The 21045-nt window shown below is 37.1% G+C and overlaps 1 protein-coding gene across 2 annotated transcripts in view; it reads right to left on the bottom strand.

The window, feature by feature from the left end:
- MAP3K15 (mitogen-activated protein kinase kinase kinase 15) overlaps nt 1-21045 on the bottom strand; it is a 74746-nt gene that overhangs the window by 20985 nt on the left and 32716 nt on the right. For both annotated transcript variants that reach the window (XM_021409172.1, XM_021409164.1), the window contains exons 7-14: nt 9825-9995; nt 8930-9042; nt 7785-7944; nt 7017-7167; nt 6495-6602; nt 5425-5474; nt 2956-3051; nt 1274-1361 (exon numbers count right to left, since the gene is read on the bottom strand). In XM_021409172.1, coding sequence (XP_021264847.1) covers nt 1274-1361; nt 2956-3051; nt 5425-5474; nt 6495-6602; nt 7017-7167; nt 7785-7944; nt 8930-9042; nt 9825-9995 — 937 coding nt within the window. The remainder of the gene's footprint in view (nt 1-1273; nt 1362-2955; nt 3052-5424; nt 5475-6494; nt 6603-7016; nt 7168-7784; nt 7945-8929; nt 9043-9824; nt 9996-21045) is intronic.

Genomic DNA, 21045 nt, shown 5'->3' with positions numbered 1-21045 from the left:
TGATAATTCCAAAAACATTGGGTTATATATTCATAGAATAATATAGCTTAAAGATCTAGAAGTAATTTCTGTGGTCATTTCTCCATACTTCATTGCCTGATGCAGGATTGTTTCCCACTGTGCATTCTCAAGGGCTTTTCCCAATTCCATTTTTAAAAGACTTAAACTATGATGAACTCACTTCCTGTGAGAGATTATTACACATCTGAATAGACTGTGATGTTTGGAGGTTTTCCTGCTATGAGCTAAGTTCATAACTATGCAATGCAAAATCTGCACCTCCAGATTATACACTTTCTTTGCCAACGCAGACCCCGATCCTATATCAAATGCCAAGGCTACATATGCATGTATTAAGCTGGGCTTAACAGATGTTCTTATCTTGTCCTTTTCACTTGAGGAAAGAACTCTGTCATCAATATGTGCAAATTTTAGTGCAAAAATTCTTCCTCCCCACGGTATGAAATTACTTTCAACAGTTCAGTAAAGGGTCATCTACTCTCTTCGTCCTCTTCTGAAGCCTCAGTCACTACAAAGGTTCACTGTTGTAAAGGCTATTGTAAGTATACTGAAATTGGTGGAATGGGACAGAGGCAGAAAGACACCAGGATCAAACAAACAACAATTGGGTTTTTACACTCATCAGTTACATCAACCTAATTATTTGATCACAAACAAAAGGTAGAATCTACTTTTTGTGGTGGTTTTTCAGAGCTAAACACAAACAGGAGCTGAGAATACGTACTTGCTGCTACATCAACTAGGTAACTAGCAAGCATCTTTCAGAGAAAATCATAAGCACAGTGGATTAACCTAGCCCTAAATATCTCAAATTCTGTCGCAGAAAAAGCCTGTCACGTGAACTCACCTGGAGTAGAAATAGTGATAGCGGCTAGAAAAAACAAAGTACCTTTGCTAAATGGCTTCTTCCTAGAATTTATTTCCTATTGTATCTTTTCTTTATCCTCTTGAGCCAGCTGGTATCAGATGATTCTTATCTATAGATTGTTTGCAGTGTAAATACAAAATCAGTAACGCACTTTTTTAGGAATTTATAGTTTACAGTACTAGTAGGATCACTTTATTTAAAATAGTTGCATTTTTTTCAAATGAATGTAGTTCTTGTCACAAATAAATGTGTAAGAATTGAAACTTCATATATAATTAAGGAATTAAAAATTTTATTTACTGTCTTTCCAGTGTACTGATAGGAAAGTACAAGGAAAATTGAGAAAATGATTTAGAGTTCTTTGATCTTTTAACATTGACATACCTCCAACGTTTCTCCATCTATTTCTCCTTCTAGTTCCAAAGTACTGCCAACTGCATCAGACAAAATTTCTTTCACCAACCCACAGAATCTAAGAGAGCAAAAAATAGCAGAGGATCAAAGAAAAATAGCCCTTCAGCAAGAGTTTAAATACATTCTTCCCAGGGTGGGCTTTGCTTGCAAGCAAACAAATGGAATAGCATATTCAGGCATAGGTTTCTTTCATTATTTACTTTTGCCATACTTATCCTATTTTAAAGGAAGAAGAACATAAATACACTTTGAAAAGCCTAACAATTTATAAAATTATTTTATTTGCTGCAGCAAAACTAAAGGCTTGTTTTCAATTGCATTATAAAATCGTGGTAGATCCAACTCAAATATTTTTTACTGCATAGTTTGATGTGAGGTGCTTACTATGTCCTTATATTTATGTGTGTAATTAGAGAAAAAGTTGAGATATTCAAAAATTACATATTGATTTTCAGAGGCTCAGTTTTGCAGCACAAAATTTGTACCACCATATTTGGTGGTTCTCGTTCTGTACAGCGATGAGAATTCTATTACTTTCAATTTAAGTTACGTGTTCCCACGGACTTTGGTTGCAAGTGTGGTTCCCCAGTACTTCTGAAAATCCAATTTCGTCATTTCTAGTTGGGCATCCAGAAAGGCAACAAAACAGAAAAAGTAATATATTTTGAAAAACAGGATTTTAACTGATTTCATCTAGTCCTCTGGGATGGAGAACCTTAGGCACAAGGCCAAGTTTTCCTGTAGGCTCCCGTGTTAACCACTTTTTTTTTCCTCTTCAAAATTCCATAATAAGTGGTTACAAATTATTAAAAATGACTATAAAATATTTACACCATCTCTTTCATTGACTCACAGGGACTCCCTTCTGGAACAGACTCCTGTCATGCATTAAAAAAAATCATTTAAAAAAAAAGCGACAATTCTTCACAACAGAAACTGCAATGCCGAATTAATGCTTAGCAGGTAACAACTTTGATGCTTCCTATCTTCTAAGCACTGCACTCCACAGAGCTAATAATTTTCTTTAACACGAATTTACTCCATGTAACATATAAATAATAGTTACCACAAGAAAATACACAGTTCATCCCAAAATGCTGTGTATTAACAAATTACTCCTACTTCAATCAGAAGGCCTATATGCCAGTATCTGTCCCCTAGAAGAATCTGGTTTATATTTAGGTCTGAAATTTAGTCAGTAGGTTTACTGTTAAGAGATAACATAATGGTTATCACAAAATATCTGAATACATTACAAACCATACAAGATATCTATGACACAATGCAAGTCAGAATTTCCAGTGTATCCAGTTGCTCTTACCTAAATCAAACCGTACAGATACGTAAGGGAATCTAAATCATTATAGTACCATGTATGATATAGCCAAGAGACAGAAAGAATAGTAGTTATAAATTAGAATAAGCTATTTTAACTTAAACTGACCAGAACCAGTCAAAAAGTGTGATGGGACTTTGCTCTCATCACCTTAAGTACCACAGAATTTAGCTCGTTGATCCTTAATGAAGAAAAAAGAAATGAAGAAAGTAAGAGAAAAAAATTCTCAAGCAAAATTGTCAGCTTTCAATTTTTTACTAAATTAATTACATTTGGGACAGATTTTGCATGCAATACCCACAGAAACTGAACTCACCTACTACACTGGTTTTCTGTAGAAAAGTAGATTTGAAAATCATCAGAGTTATCATGGACATAAAGAAAACAACATCGTTCATCAAACTTGGAAATACTGTAAAAAGAAACAATGAGAAAAGATTATTTTGGACCTAACCATTAGAATAAGCAGAACAAAGTGGAGGTAATTTTTGTTTTAATTGAAATCTCTAACACACGTGTTTTTCTTAGAAGCTACGGGCAATTATATTCATCTTCACTACATCTAGAAGTTTTGAGTTTATTTATATCCTAGAGACAAAAATCCTACCCCCAGTTTGATGAATGTCAAAGTTACTGCTTATTTTGGTAAAACACTGACTTACATCAAGTGCTTTAAGGTTTGTTGCTCTTCTTCCCTTCCATCTTCACATATTTCTATCAGATTTCAGGGTATTTGTTGATACCTCTAAGGAAAGTAAATTGTTTTGACAACAATCTAGATATCATGACAGCCTTTCTTTTAAGCTTGACCAATATTTCATATTTTTATACTTCCATTATGCTCACAATGAAACTGAACAGGGAGACACAGTGAGCAGATCCTTCACAGTATATATTTTTACGACCTTAATACTAATAAACAAGTTTTAGGATGACCAATATTTACTCCAAACTGCAGCAATAATTCTGAAAAAGTGATTATTTATTGCATATTGTGCCTGTCTGGCATTACAAATAGCTCATCTAAATGCAATGAAGCTAAAAGTGAAGAGGCCATAAAACACTACTGAAATATGAAAGAAAAACCCAGGAATGAACCTCTTATCATTCCAAACACTTCAGTATCATTCTGCATAAATGCCAAACTATGATTGTTAAGGAACTGACATTATTTTTGTGCATTAAATGAAGAAAAGCATTTTTGTTCTTGTCTGGTTGCTTCAGTCAAACTCTTTCAGGTCATACTTAGCCTCTGTTGAGCCTGTTAGTTAAAATACATGACAGTAGACTATAGTAAAGGTGCAGAACATTATGAGATCAACTTTCTGTAGCATCATTTAGGGCTGTACTGACAGATGTTCCAAAATATTAAAATTCTGCCAGAAGATTTTTTTCAGAAATATTTGAAAATATGCTTAGCCATTCTGTAACTTGGTTCTGATATAGCGTCTAGCAAAGCAGGCAAACATATACTTGGCACAAGAACTAAATGACAAAGCAAGATGATCCTTTCACAAGCAAATGCAGGATAGACAACAGAGTAACTAAACACTGTATTATAAATAGTGTTATACTTGGAGCATAAAAGCAATTTTAAAGTATTACAATTTTAAGCTGTCATATATCAAGCAAACTTTCAGTTCCTCCAAATATAAATGGACTGCCTCCTTGAGCACTGTAATCCCCAGCGTGATTAAGAATCATAGCAAATGAGTAGCTTGTCTCCATTTAAACAGAAGTTATCTTTCTCAGACATGACTGATTTGTGTGATGTGTTGACCGGAGGTGATTAATGTGTTTTAGAAATGTTTTGCTTAGTTATGCTCAGTCAGCTCCACAGGCTTGCTTCGGTAATGATAACTTCACATCCACTCACACTGCTTTGGAGTAACGGAAAAAAACATCACACTGGATTCATTAAAAACCAAAACTGCTCTTGGAAGCAAATACCAAAGATATGGGAGGATCTACGTCCACACTCACAATTACAGGCTTTCATAGCAATTACCATTCACCTTATTCAGAATTTTATTTTTATTTCACTGAGCTTAATTGCTTAAAAAATTGTTCAAGTTCATAGATGACAAACTTGGGACGTATCACTCAAATGCTTACAGTGATAACTGTGGCCCTGAAAACCTCTGCATTGAGAACTATAGAACACGTTAGGTAAGTAAAGTTATGCTTGCACTTCAGTCATGAAGTTTTTCAAGCACTTAAGCTCATCCATTTATATAAGTGGCCCCAGCAAAGAGCCACTTATGTCTCTAAAAAGGCCCAATCCACCAATGCAGTAACTCACAAACTCAGGGAAAAAGCAAAAACTCATCTCATGGTCCCTATGCCTGTGGTTTCTCACATTCTAAACTACAGTCTGCAAAACACAGGCAGAGAGCAAGAATGCCATAGACACCATCAGGATGTAAAGGTAGGCTTCATTTTGCTTTCTCTCTTGGTTCCCTGTCTATTGCCTTTCCAGCAGCAAAATATTCCAACTTTGAAAATACAGAGAAGTTTAGCCCAAGTTTAAAAAAGCAGCTATACAACTGAAACAGGGAAATCTACAGGAGAATACATAAACAAATCTTAGATGTGTATTTCTATGTGAAATATACACCTCTGCCCATGTGTGGAAAGTAAAATTCTTCCCTGCTGACATTTCAAGTTGGACAGAAGCAGCTTTTATGACAGGCAATGCACTGAAGAGATTTAAGGCAGAATCCAGATTTCCAACTAAAGGGAAACACAAAGTGTGCATTAAACACAGTTTTTCAAACACACCAACCTTATTCCCCTTATGGAAGAAGCTGTAAAATTCCATTCATGAATCTGTTTCTGTGAAAAACAAAATTATACCAGATTAATACAGACACTGTTTAACCTTACTATCAAAAACAAAATTACAGCATGGTAAGCAAAATAATTTTTTTCTAACATCTCTCTTCCATTATTTCCTCCTTCCTTTTTTTTTTTTCTTTTCCTCCAACTTTCTCATGGGAGTCATTGTTGTTTTACTCACTTGAGGAAAAATAAATGTAAACAGTGCAAGATGGAAGGAAAGGGAATGTTTCCTCAAATAAAATTAAATTAAAGAATAAAACTTCAAGTACACTTTACCAAACGCTATGTTTTGACTCAGTACATCAACTTTTCATATAAAACATAAAGCAAACTATGCCCTACTTTTAGCCAGGCTCAAAGGGAAATAAAACTTCATATTTCTTCCTGAAGAGGTACTGAGTCAACAAGGATGGCTCATGGAGGCAAAACAAAAGAAAGACAACCTGTGCCTTGGAATGTAGCTCACCATAGATCTCCCATTAGTAGCTGAGTCGTATTTAGCACCACTAAATATACACCAAGAATTTGCTCCATAAAGGAAAGGTGCGTCAGACACATTCACTCCAAGCAGTGAAGTAGCACAGCATAATGGAAAAAAAGTTTACAGATCCAGGTAACTATGTGGCCTTGCTCTAACATACCTCTTTTCCACACTTTGCCTCTGCAGTTTTAGTCTCCACCTACACTGTTCTGACAGGAAGTGTTGGTCAAACACATCCCAGTGTGAAACTAAAAGTCATTTCTTTCTCAAATGATTATACTGTCTATATTCCTTTCCTAATCTCTTGAATTTTATCCATCCATATTTCTTTCCTAATCTTCAGTACCTCAACTAATAATTTTCCTTGTAATAAGTTGATTTTCACATCTTCACAAGAGAGATGTTAAGACTTGTGCTTTGCAGAAATGTAGTAAACTTTAAATGACCGTAAAGCATTCCAAAGCTACACGTGAAAAAGTGACTTTAAGCACAATGAATCAGAATACATGAAATGCATCTACTGACAGTTTTACCATTTCAGTGGGAGAGACATGCCACAAAGAGAGAGATCTCTCATCTTCTTCATTGTTGATTGAAACATATGCAGGCTGGTAGACTTTAGTTGGTTCTATCACCAAAACCTAAAAGAGAGAATATTTTTCCTTAATAAAACAGCAAGTAGTACGTGACAACATCTTCAGTAAGTGCTATTCCTCTGGAATAGGCAATACGTAACCACAAAATAAGGCCAAAAAAAGTTTCCAGGAGAGAGAGAAGAGCAAGACAAGGCAGAAAGATGTTGCATTCCTGTGTCCAATCAAATGGTATGATAATGGTTTCTATTAGGAGACTTAGAAGTATTTCTTTACAATGATTTTAGGGCAGTGGGTCAAATGCTTTTAAAAAGTAAATGTTTACAGAACACAGAGGTTTGGTTCATGCAGTGAAATAACAGACAATCAAACATGTAAGTATTGTGCTTAGTCTTCTAATTCTGGTTATATCTTATCCAGAAACATAAGAAAAACAAAACTTGTTTGGACATATCATCTTACTGGAAATCTCAGTCCATCAGTTGTTTCTTTTGTTGCCTCAAAAATTATATCTAGCCAGAAAGTCAATCTTTCTTGTTTAGGAGAATGTTCTATGGTGAATTTCTTGAAACGCTGAATTAACATCAGATTCTGAACTAATGATTTCAAGTACCTAGAATGTATTGAATTAGGGAGTTAACAGAGAGAAAACAGAATTTAAACAGATTCTAAAAGCACTTAACTGACTTAGAAATCCAAAAAAGTAACTGCAAGTATAATCTGAAGCAAAATCAAATGTACAATAACAGCTACCATGATGGAAATGATTGATTTTGGCATATTTCTGAAAGAATAGCTAACTTAATGTAAACATCAAGTCACAAACTCACTTGGACATTCATAAACACCTTACTGCAAAAGGATACAGTCACATGAGTAGTTACATGGAAGTTAGGATATTATGAGGTAGAAGATGGCAGAGAACAGAGCAGCAGCTATCTAAACTCTGAAAAGAATTGTTTCACAAGAAATTGTCACTGATTTCTAAGTTCTCTCCTATAAACCTTGCTGCAATGGGGTGTACAGCCAACAATAATGGGTAAGTTACTTTCTTACCATTTCCCTTCCTTGCCCTTTCTTTCCCAAAGTAAAAGAACAGAGTATGAAGTCAGTGTTACAAACAATCTAAGATGGAAAAATCCAGTTAAATTAACCAAGAGTCTACAGGATTGCTTTACTTTGTGTATTTCCCAGAACTGGGTACTCGTGCTACAGCCCTCTACTACATACCATACTGGAGGTTTCAGCTTAAATAGTTTCTCTGCTGCTTGAACTGCTTTACTAACATCATTAGCCAACATGCTCACACTGAAGAACTGTCCCACGTCCCAGTAATTGTTCATTTTTTCTAGGCTCCCTTTTCTTCCCAATAAACTGTTTAACCGCACACCTGTAAAATTTCAATTGAAACATTTTTTCTATCAGTAAAACACTAATACACTAATGTCTATCAACAAAAGTCCAATAAGATTTGATTCAGCGTTAGTGATAAAAATAAAGAAGAGCAAGTGTTCCCCAGAAAAACATAAATACTGCTTAATACAGAAGCTAGGTCTGCAAATAACATTCCCAACATGGTTGAAACAGTCAGAACTCCTATTACATACAATGCTGAAAAAAAATCTCATGCTATCTGTCTCCTGATTCTTAGTGTAAGCTGTGTACCTCTGTTTCCTCAAGGTCTGCATTGACTGAAAGAGATCATGGCTAGAAATTTAAGCAAATCTATCCCAGAGGAAAGAAATGGGAATGGTTAAAAGCCACCTTTGCATTCTTCACCTTCGAGGTTAGAGTATGGATTTCAGACAGGATCTGATTTCAAATATAGTCATCTACTATTATGCTTCTAAGAACTGTATATCTGTTTCTATCATATCATTTTTTTAATAGACATATAGTGGTGGTAGGGCCACATGTGGGCCAGGGCATACATGGAAGATGTGTACAGAAGTATCTACTGTCCTGATAGATCTTACCATGTGATCCTTCAGTCTAGGGACAACAGAAATCCTGCAGATTCTTCCCTGACTTCCCAAGGAAAGATGAACCACACAGTGTGACTTAGGCAGCTATACAATGGGATAATCTCTGTGGCGCAGGAGAGGCAGTTTATGGATAGTGCTGGAGTCAGTTCTTGTTCCCCTCCTACACCTGGAGCCCTCCAGGTGCACCCAGTTACTAGAAAAGTGCTCCAAGTCAACATGATAAAAAGTGGTCCTTCAAGATCCCTGTGTTTTAGGCTGCCACTGAGGACCTGTCACTAAAAAGCTTGAACCATGTTTCTATCCATGCAACCCACCTCAAGAGACATTTTGCTTTCTTCACAGGGAGAAGGGCAAAAAAAAATATCTGTGGCTCTATGAGTGGATGCTTACCTATCTTTCTCAGTTCCATTGAGCTTTCAAACTGCTGTCCTTCAACAAGTAGTAAAACTGCAAGGTTAATTCCAGAATACAGTGTTGACTGGAGTTCAAATCCTTTGCGATACCTGCAGAGAAGAGTCAAGAGCTCACATGTCACTGCACAATAGAACAGAAATATTGCAAAGTTTTGGAAGCCATTCTAAGCTATTAATTTACTGGAAGGACTATATGGCTAGTTAGTGCCTCTGACGCTTTGCAAAGAGCACTTGGAACAAAGGAGCTCTTTGTCTTATGGTGAGAAAGAAAAACTTGTTTAGTTTTATATCCTGCTACTTTCTGTAATTTTATGAAAATAAAGCAAACTGGCTACTGCTAAACTCTTACATGCAATAGAATGTGATTTTATTGTATTACTTATATGAGAAAAGCAATGAAAGTATTAGTCTTCAGTGCAAGCTTTACAAAAAGGTTCAAACTACTTTGTTTTAAAGCTTCACATTCATTAGAGGTTACTGAGATACTGAGATAATGCAATTATCAATATTGTTCCTTAAACACAGTAGACCTTTCTATGTCCTAGAGCTCCAAGGTTGGCACCATCCTTGCACAAAGGACCAACATATGTCCGTCCCATGACCTCACTTGCTCTTCATTTTGGCCCTGAAGCAGATTAATTGTCTATTTTCTTTGAAAAGAGTTACGTGTTCTATACCCATTGCTTACACTCTATACAGAAGCAAGGAAATGCATCCAAGTATCTGGTGCTCAGTAAATCACTTAAATCAAAACTTTAAAAAAGAGGAAACAACAGGAACTTTTGAAGTTCTATATGGTTCAGCTCTGCTTTTCATAACTGTAAAAGTCTGAAGAAGTTTTTAAAGAAAAATTTGGGGCTTTTTTCAGTTACCATTCAATAGCATGATCTCGACTGTTGATATCTTTACAGTCAGAATCAAGAAACATATCCTTGTATATCCTTCCACACAAGCAAAACATATCTGGAGCAGGGTGATCACATGTCTGCAGGACCTGAAGCATGACTTGTAGTGCCTTCTCCCTGTCACCTGCATTATTTCTTCTGAAATCAAAGACAAAGAATAAAATTAATGAGTTCAGATCTCAAACAGCAACTGCAAGATGGTGGAATAGTGTTTTCCTCCACCTATCCTGTAACCCATTAATCATTACTACATACAGACTTAATTTACAATGATGTTTGCCTGTTGATTGGTTGACAAAAAACAAGTGTATTCTCTTATCATGGAACCCTACTTCTAGCTCACCTAAATACTGATTTAAGCCCAGAATTCCTCTATCAAAGAAAATCTGTCATCCCACTTCATTTCTCCTTGTGTAAGCAGACAGATCCTGCAGACACTCCAGCGAGAAACAAGTGCTTTTTTGATCATTCCTGAAAATACTCATATAAAGCCGACCATCTGTAGCTGTTTGGCTGACAGCTCTTACAGCTGACTCTATGGTTTTTATTATTGAATCCAGAGGATCCAGAGCCCGTACTTGACAATACTGACTGAGTACAGGAGAAGTCAGGTCAATTCTACTTCAGCCAAAAGAACAGTAGAGATCAATATGGTGACTTTGAACTACCAGAAAAATAAAAGGTCAAAATTGACTTGTATTTCTCTCTTTATATTCTTCATATTGGAGAAAAATTTGGAAAACAACAGTTGTCATAAAGCTTTTTTTTTTTTGTCAAATATACATCAATTGTACCAGTAAGAAAAAAACAATCAGTGATTAAATATAATTTCAGTTCCTTATTATCATAAACAGAACATTCCATTTTTTGTCTCTCTTTACCTTGTTTTTTAAGTTTTGAATTTACTGTTTACTTAGAACAAATAAAAATATTTATCTGCAAGAATAAAGCAAACAGCTTCAGAGTTTAATAGTCTCCTCAAGACATTTTTTAATCATTCAAGAGACTTAAAATATTTACCAATCTCTTTTCAGAACTGTTTACAATTTCCTGATCTGTACCCAGCTATCCAGGAACAGGCTTACAAGTACCATGACTACTTTGTCAGAAATACCACAGATAAAAATTTCCGGTAAATTTAGTATTTGCATGCCCTGGAAGGATTCATATTTACTGTAAAATGGCTCAGCTCCTTTGGTAACCAGCTAATGCATTAAAACCAATAAAAACACACTGCAGCAATAACAACAACCAAACAAAAAATCCCCCAGGCTTCTATGCACATTAGGTGATGGAGAATATCTAATAACAAATTCATAGCTGTCTGTGTAGCCTTTATCTGAGCTCTAATGCCAGTGGCATAGAGTAAACTTTCAAAGCAAGTACTTGTATATTTTTAAGACATTTTTTCTTCAGACTGACTGTTGTTCTGAAAGTAACACTGGTCATCTCTAATGAGCACACAAGGAGAAAATTTATATCTTTCTACAGTTTCACAGGAAATAAAAGGTCAACATGCTCTAATCAAACCTGTTCTGAACTAACCAGAGTCTCTGAGCCAAGTTTCATTGTTGTTAATATGAACAAAGAGAATCACAGAATCATTAAGGTTGGAAAAGACCTCTAAGACCATCTAGTCCAACCACTAACCCACCACCACCATGTTCACTGACCATGTCCCTCAGTTTCTTGAACACGTCCAGGGACGGTGACTCCACCACCTCCTGGGGCAGCCTATGCCAATGACCCACCATTCTATTGGAGAAGAAATTTTTCCTAATATCTAACCTGAACCTCCCCTGGTGCAACTTGAGGCCATTACCTCTCGTCCTATCACTGTTGCCTGGGAGACAAGGCCGACCTTCACCTCGCCATAACCTCCTTTGAAGAGTTGTAGAGATTTTAAATTACGTTCAAAAGTTTCTGGAGAACAGGTACGGAAAGACCACATACAGTGACAGCATATACCTTGTTTCCTTAGATACACTGAAACCTGCTCCTTAAGTGGAGGCTACGAAAAGTGACTGTACTCATTTATTTAATAATGTTTCTATCAAACTATATATTGTAAGGATCTTAAACTTTGCTATTTTAGAAGTAATGTAGATAGAGGACAAAAAGACAACATCTTGCACGTACTAAAAAAGAATGATGAAAAAAAGACAAAAAACAAGTGAAAGAAGAAAGTTGAGTAAACAGTACTAAATTAGGCCCTAAAACGTTAAGTCCAACAGCTCTCAGTAAGTAAATGTGTAACACAGTCATATAATTCAGCATGTGCTCAATCTTATACTGAAACAGCAAGAAAAGCACAACCATTGACTAACTTACAGCACTTCCATGTAAAAAAATGAATGCTTCCAAGACAAACTGACTCACCTGTTTTGTGCAAAATCAGGTTAAATATTACTGATAACATTAAAGCATATTATATGTTGACTGAAACAAACGTACTTCAATGCAATTCATACAGTAAGATTCTGCTTAAAATAGAAGAGTGCAAAGGTTAACTCTTCTGGACATCAAAGGATGAACCTGTACTCACAAAAGAAAATACTAGAAGCACTTCAAAACAACAGGAACTAAAGAAAAAGTGTATTAAAGCACTCAAAACAAAATTAAAGGTTTCTGTCTCCTAGCAGGAAATGTGTGATTTATTCAGTTCATAGCAGGTAAAAACCAATTCTCCATTAAAAATACATTGTTCAGTGCTAAGTTTTGTTCTTAAACAACTATACGTTAACCTAACACAAGTTACTATTAAATAAAATCCTTTTAGATTTAGATACCTCTGTATAAACAGTATTTTTTCACAGTAGCATAATTTGATGATACTGCAATATAAACCAGTATATCAATTACACTAATCTGCAAATTTAGGAAAAGTTATCACCTTCTAAAGCAATCCCAAAAAGATGAGACTAACCACAAGGAGAAACAAACAATTGGAAAAACACATACTTCAGGCTACAAGCAACTTCTCTGTCAACATGAAAACATACTGTTTGCTAATGCACAGTTCCTGATGCACTGGACCATGATGTATTTTCATTTATTACATACCTCACGCTTTGGGATCTGCATGTCTGACAGTTTAGAATTTGTTTTAAGCTGTCCTGAAAACAGACCTGTGATACTATCATGGCCTGTTTGGCCTTGCAGTACAGCGCCATAAAAGAGATTACCATATATCCTCAAGGCACTGACTTCTATTTTTCTTGCCCACTATCAATGACACGAGCTTCCCCATGCTCCCCAGCCCTCACTTAGAGCCACAGCAGAGCGAATCACACAAAACTGGGTTAGAAGGGACCTCGAGAGGTCAGCCACTGGAATCCCTTGCTCCAAACAGGACCATTGCCCAACACTGAATTTTGTCTGAAAACCTGCAAGGATGGAGATACCACAGCCTCTCTGAGTAGGGAAAGCTGAAGCACTGTATGTTATGATGGGCAGTCATGAGATGAAAAGCAGAAAATGTTATCTTTATTGCGGTAAATTGGTGCATCAAGCGAGACTGACTCTGCAAAGCAAATCTCCTGAATACAAATTGCAGACAGGACCATTCACTGCATCTTACTGCTCCTTGGTTACAGGCCAGCTTGCATTGAAATGTGTACATTCTTCATGGTACAACACACTCATCACTTCAGAGACTAAACACTAATTTTAAGTAGGTATTTTTCATTGGCAGTCTTCAACATAAAATTTGTTAGCCTTCTCATGGCTGGGATATGAATTCACAAACAGGTAATGGCACCAGAAATACTCTCTCTGGAAAATCAGTCCTGCCCCATTCCTCATCCCCAGGATTCTCTAGGCCTCTTCCATATGAAGCTCAAAAATAATTTGCTGGGGTTTACTTTGGTTTGTTCAAGTTTTCTCTTAGTCTCTAGTAATGGAAAAAAAGGTTACAAAAGCAGCAGTCAATCAGCATTTGCAGAAAAGAGAATCCCTTTGCGAACTTATCCTCCTGTTCCTTTCCCAAATTTACTTCATAAACAAAAAATTTACTGCTCTGTCTCAGGAAGTCCCTCAGCCACAAGCTGGTGGATGCAGTTTTCTTGCATAAAAATAAGACACTGAATGATTTAAGAATGTCTCAGTGACTTAAGAGCAGATGAACTGAATTGCTCCTAACTGCGCAGAAATCTACAGCAAAGATTTCAATAAATTCATAACTTTTGAGAACTGAAATAACTGATTTGACTAGAATTATTTCACTTAATCTCTCACTTAAAAAATAAGAAACTAATTAATTAGAGAGTTAAGACCCATTTCACTGAGAATGCAATTCCACTGAAGAACTTTCAATAGTCACAACAGCGGATGAGGAAACAAGACCCCAAACTGGGCGCTGAGATTAGAACTAAAATTGAAGGCCTCTAGTTAGCCATGACAATGCAAAAAGCCTATCTTTTTTTTTTTCTTACATATACTATGGATGTTTTGTGCAAGCCACTTACACAAAATGAGGAACCTCATTATGTGATTTTTCTATGAAAGAGTAATCAGAAAACTGAACATTTCAAATAACCCAGTACTTTTCAATGGGAATAATTTCCCTTGGCTACCATTATTCACAATTACTAGTGCTTTTCTACTTGCACTCTGTTACTCCCTTCACTTGCTAATTGCTTTTTATATGTGTATTACGTATGTTGCTTGTTAAAATACGCATGCTGAGTTAAATAACAGTGACTGCATTATCTTCGTCTTTAATAATTAAAGATATAATTGCCTGGGAAAGAAACTGAAGTCTTCACACCTCTGACTTCATGTCTGGTCTGAGTTTCATCTTAAAGTAGCCAGAATCTACTCTGTTTTGAAAAAAATTGGCATAACTTTTGGCCTCTTTGCAAGCTTCCAGAATCTGAAATTGAGTTAACATCTGGTAGGTCCGGTTTTGGTAAGTAAGGCCAAACATAAGGTATTTATACAAACATAAATATACTGCAAAGTACTGTGTATTTTACTAGGTGGCTTTACATATCTGAAGTAATTCTAAGCAAACATCCAGTTAACAATTCTAAGCATTTGAATTACTGTAAACATCTGTACTTCACCTATCTGCCGTATATATACTGTAGCAGCAGGAAATAAAACTGTGAAGAAAAAAATTGCATCTTTTTTTATTATTACTCTTTTAACCTGATTACAAAAGAGGAAAATTTCTAGAAACAGACCGCAAAGTCTTTCTTGTTCTGTTGACTCTGATCATGACTTGCTCTGTGCATATGACTTGCTTAATACTTTTAGACAATGATTGTACACATGAAATATAATGAAATACATAAAATCACTTTATATGCTCATTTCCCTTGAAAATACTCTTGTTTAAAAAAAAAAAAACACAAAAGAATAGCCACAAAACTTGAGAACCAATTTTAACATTTTAACGCCGCAAGTGCAGGTAGTATTCCTACTTTCTTTTCTTGAATAAAGATAGTCAATGCACCAAATATTCAGGCAAATTTCTTATTGGAAATGTATCTGGAACCATTCACACATTGACTCTATAAAACAACAAACCCAGGATGAAAGCTTCCATCACGCTTTTCATTTTTAAAAAGAGAAGTTACAGTGTAGACACCTCTAGCTGAGAACCTTACTGGACTTAATCTTTGTGTTAGTTCCACATCTGTAAATGCAACACCATTGTTTCATTTCTCCATGATGTGGTGATGAATTACTCAGCTCTTGCAACTGTGCTTGCACCCCAGCCAAGGTACATTGAAAGTCTGAAGAACTATCTAAATGTGAAATATCCACAGACAGCCACCAATGGCACAGTGTCTTACTTCATACCAACGATGCGAATATAAATATTGAAAACATTTGTGTTGTGTGTTTGGGCTGAACTTGAACTTAAAAATGTGTCCCATCCTATGCCCAAGCTAAGATACAGTCAGAAGTAAATATCAACTGGGAGGCAACAAGGAGCAATATCATAAACCAGCCCACACCTACATTAAAAAGTACACTCTCTTGTTCTGTGTGGAGTCAAAATTATTTAGCTTGGAATGCTTTAGAAGACTGGCCTTTTGCTCTCTAAGGTTTCAAAAACAGCAGCTAGGAGGGTGACCTGGAACCAAGTTTGGAAACATGTACAATCTCATCATTGCTAATGTTCATTACCGGTCTCTACGTTGTTAGGCATTAGAGGTGAGAAATCTGAGATGCTCACAGTGTCCCGGGATGGATAAATGGGAGGAAGAGAGTGATGTGGAAAAGAGGCTGTACCAATCAAGGGTGCCAGAAACTATCATGGCAATGTCTGCTTCCCCTGCATAAAGTAATTCTGAATGCCTTAGTGTACTTCTGCAGAGTACTCTGCAGGCAGGCCCATGCATGCTTTGTTTACCATCCAAGCCAGGTCAGAACAAGAAAACAGGCAGCTATGCTGGAAATAGTGCTTACTCTGAAGCAATACATCCCTGTCACTCATCTTCGCATGGTTTGTGAACTTGGATTCAGAATTGCACACAACTGTGGTTCAGATCAAGCATGTGTCCACTGGATTTACCATCAATGACCCAGTGCCCTCAGAAGCCTTTCTGACTTGCCTGCCACATCACTAGCACAGCACTGATTGGAAAACACTAAGTGCACTTAACTGCCAACAGAACTCTGTAACAAATGCCAAGAGGAAGTAAATAAACAACTTTCTCTGGTGATTATGATCACAGATCTGGCACACTTTCACAATTAAGCAAACATTAACAGGGTATGATATTCTTAAAACTGTTAATTCTGTTTTGCTCATGTTTTGTCAGGGCATGCAGGGATGTGACAAGGAAGGCTAAGGCTCACTTAGAATTAAATCTAGTGAGGGAGGTCAAGGACAACAATAAGTTTTCTTTAAGTATGTCAATCGCAAAAGGAAGATTAGGGGAACTGTGGGCCTGCTGCTGAATGAGGTGGGAACCTTTGTATAACGGGGCACTGATAACGTCAAGTTACTGAACACCTTTGTTTCAGTCTTTACTGCTAGGACAGCTCCTTTGGAATCTCAGACTTTGGAGATAAAAGAGAGGGTCTGAGGAAAGGAGGACTTCCTCTTGGTCAAGGAGAATCTGGTCAGAGATTGTGTAGGCAAACTCAATGCACACAAATCCACAGGCCCCAATGGGACGCATCCATGAGTTCTGAGGGAGCTGGCAGAAGTGACTGCCAAGCCGCTCTCTATCATCTTTGAAAGATCACAGAGAATGGGAGAAGTGTCTGAGGACTGGATGAAACCCAATCTCACTGCAGTCTTCAAAAAGTGCATGAAGGAGGAGTCCAGAAACTACAGGCCAGTCAGCTTCACCTCTGTCCTTGGGAAGGTGATGGAACAACTTACTCTGGATGTCATCTCCAAGCAAATGGAAGAAAAGAAGTTTATCAAGGGCAGTCAACATGAATTCACCAATGGGAAATCACACTTGACCGGTCTGATAGTGTTCTATGATGTCATGACTGGTTGGGTAGATGAGGGGAGATCACTGGATGCCATGCACCTTGACTTCAGCAAGGCTTTTGACACTGTCTCCCACAACATCCTGGTAGGTAAGCTTAGGAAGTGTGGGATAGATGAGTGGACAGTGAGGTGGGTTGAGACCTGGCTGACTGGAAGAGCTCAGAGGGTTCTGATCAGCAGTGCAGAGTCTGGTTGGAGGCCTGTAACTAGTAGAGCTCCCCAGGCATCAGTGCTGGGTCTGGACTTGTTCAACATCTCAATCAATGACATAGATGAAAAGAGAAATGCATCCTCAGCAAGTTTGCTGATGAGATGAAGCAGGGAAGAGTGACTGACACACCAGAAGGCTGTGCTGTCAGACAGAGAGACCCAGACAAACTGCGGAGTTGAGCAGAGAGGAACCTTATGAGGTTCAGCAACGGCAAGTATGTAGTCCTACACCTGGGGAGGAATAACCACGTGCATCAGTACAGGTTAGGGGCTGACCTGCTGGAAAGGAACTCTGCAGAGAAGGACCTGGGTGGTCCATGTCCAGTGGGCAAGAGGGTGACCACAAGCTAGCAGTGTGCCCTTGTCGCCAAGAAGGCCAATGAAGTATCCTGGAGTGCATTAAAAAAGAGTGGCCAGCAGGTCAAGGGAGATGATCTTCCCTCTCTACTCTGCCCTAGTGAGGCCACATCTGGTGTGCTGTGTCCAGTTCTGGGGCTCCTCAGATCAAGAACGACAGGAAACTTCTGGAGAGAGTCCAGAGGAGGGCGACAGAGATAATGAGGGGCCTGGAGCATCTCCATCATGAGGAAAGGCTGAGAGACCTGGGGCTGTTCAGCCTGGACAAGACTGAGAGGGAATGTTATCGGTGCTTCATGAAAGAGTCAAGTGGATGGGGCCAGGTTCTTTTCCATGGTGCCCAGTGATAGAACAAGGGACAACGGCCACAAACTGGAACACGGGAAGTTCCATCTGAACATGAGGAAGAACTTCTTTACTGTGAGTGTGACAGAGTACTGGAAGAGGCTGCCCAGAGAGGTTGTGGAGTCTTCTTCTCTGGAGATATTCAAAATCCACCTTGATGATTTCCTGCTTAATCTACTGTAGGGATACTGTTTTAGCAGAGGGTTAGACTAGACAACCTCCAGAGGTCCCTTCCAACTCCTACAATTCTGTGATGTATTTTGCTCCTGGTAGGCTCAATTAGTGATACTGAGCAACAACTACTATTCTACTGATTTTAGCTTTCCAAACAGTTTAAGTAAAACTAATGTTCTATAATTTTATAGATTCTCATAAACCTTTATTAAAATAATTGTTAAAACTGGGAAAAAAAAAAAAGGTGGTTCAATAGTCCCACAGAAGATGCTAAAAGCAACACTCTAGGGGTCATTTTTTACTTAAATGGACTTGTTCTGAAACTGTTCCAGTCCTAAACTCTGGGCTTTGGTCCAGCATTTTGTTCCAAGACACAACAACTTCTGTAGAGGTTGAATTCTGCATTCTTATTGATGGAAAACTGGTCATTCATTTCTTAAAAAATACTATAGCAATGTTTAGATTGTTCCCAGAACACAGGTGAAGTCATGTTGGTTCAGAAAAATGATGAATTTAATGAAATTGGCCAAGAGGAAAGCAGGTGCATGAGCAAATCCATTTCATCTTGTGCAAGGGTTCTATTGCTAGTTTCAAAACAACACAGAAGATTTAATGGCATGAAGGTCGTGTGCTACTCAATATATAAAGAATTTGATGACAAAGAGGGTAAGGGACTGTACTAGTTTTATTATGCACAGGTAAATGGCAAAGTTTTAAAAACTGTTGTCCAGTCAAATCAGGTTTTCCTAAGGACAAGGCATGACCTTGACTGCAATGTCTTGAGTCAAAATATGCCAAATTCTCTTTGTTGAAACCACTTCTCAAGAAATCAGTATGAAAACCTAAGGAGACTTGAATTTTAGAAGCTTTCAAAGATCAAGTCTGAAATTTTTTAGGGGCTGGGGGAGAAAAAGGTGGAAAACCATACCATACCACTGTACAGCCAGGAAGGCAAACTGCAACATCGTTTAAAATGCACACCATCACAAAAATCAGTAAAACACTGGTTTCTACTTTAAAATGCTACCGTATGTGGTACACAAAAAAAAATTATACTGAAAGCTCGTTTTCCCTTATTTTTAAACTGCCCAATGAGAAAAGCGTCTTTCAATAGATGTGATAAATACCAGACAAAACTGCAAAATTCTCTGTCTTCATGTGTTCAGATCTAAATTTTCTGAGAGATATATTTTAGCAAAACAAGTAACAAGACTAAGTAAAAGGTTCATCAGCTGAGATTTAATAGTTCGTGATACAAAGAGCTGAGGAGAATCAAGACACTCAGTGTTCATTTCCATTCTTAGATAATAAACCAAACAAACACCACAACAATGTAAGTCAAATTGTATATCAAAATTAATTATCCTTCTCTTTCCTAAAAAGACTTCGTCATCATTCAGGTTTGGATTACAGTTCCAAATATGGGTTAAGCTATCTTTTTCTGTGAGGAATTTGGAAAATGGGAATAATTTGGGGATTAATTTCTTCACATAAAGGTACTTACCATTGCAACCACTTCATATTTCAGAACTGTTTTTTTCCTTTTTCTTTTTAAATTGAAAACATGTGTATTTTAAATAGGGTTTATTCCAGCCTCCAAAAAAAATCTCTAATTGCTAGTTATCATAAAAGCACAGACATTAGAATTATGCACATTATCAATCATGCTGTATACTCTGATTATACTACTGAGTAATACTCCGTACTTCATTCTTTCAGATATCTCTTCAGGCTGCTTGCTACTGTGTCATATTCAGATGGTCACTAAGCTTATTAGCAAACCACCAGATCATTTTCATAAATCACTGTCTTCTATGAACTTTCCAACTGACATGCACTGCATTGTTTGTTCCCATATGTATGATCTGTATATGGTTGCATAAGAATGAACTTCTGTAGGGAACACATTATATAAAATGCTGTATGAAACTGTTCCTTGACACAAAACTGAGAAAGTGATATCTGATTCTTTTTTCTGAGCAATAATTTCATATTTACTCCTAAATTTGATGAAACTGTCAAATGGTACCAGACTTATTACCACTACCTATAAAATGTCACAAGAAAAAAAAATCCTCTTTCTGGTAAGATTCTCCCATCAATGACTGCTCTTCTAGATCTGTTACTAAGTTCTTAGATCCTTGGTATGCCATCCTGATGCTGCCCAGTGCTAATTTTTTACTTTAATTTCGGGTCTCAACTTCTAATAACACATGGATTTCATCTAAGCAGTTACTTTCATTAATGCATTTAATTTTGTTTGTATAAGATCTAATTTCTGATATAATCTTAATATACCTTCTTTGGAAATTGAGCAAATGTTACACATATGAACTGTCGAAATCTGTAGCTATCTAGAAGAGTTCAACAATACATTTCTGTGCTTCCTAATCTAGAGAAGCTAAATTGGGAAATAGCCTGTAGGTTCAGACTGCCTTTCAACCTTTCAAGGAAGCCGCTTCATGAACATGTACTCATGGACCAAGTAGTACTTATTATGCATCACTTGCAACTCTACTATGCTAAACATTGCAAGATGTTCAGAATCAGTGACTCAGAACAATCTCAGCCTGACCAAGGAACCACTGGTATCAATGAAATCTTTCACTGTTACTCCAGCAGCGTTTGGAACAGATCCTT

Source organism: Numida meleagris, chromosome 1 (genome assembly GCF_002078875.1).
Source record: "Numida meleagris isolate 19003 breed g44 Domestic line chromosome 1, NumMel1.0, whole genome shotgun sequence".
NCBI lineage: Eukaryota > Metazoa > Chordata > Aves > Galliformes > Numididae > Numida > Numida meleagris.
Note: the sequence above shows the minus strand (reverse complement) of the source record. Positions and strands in the feature narration are given on the sequence as shown.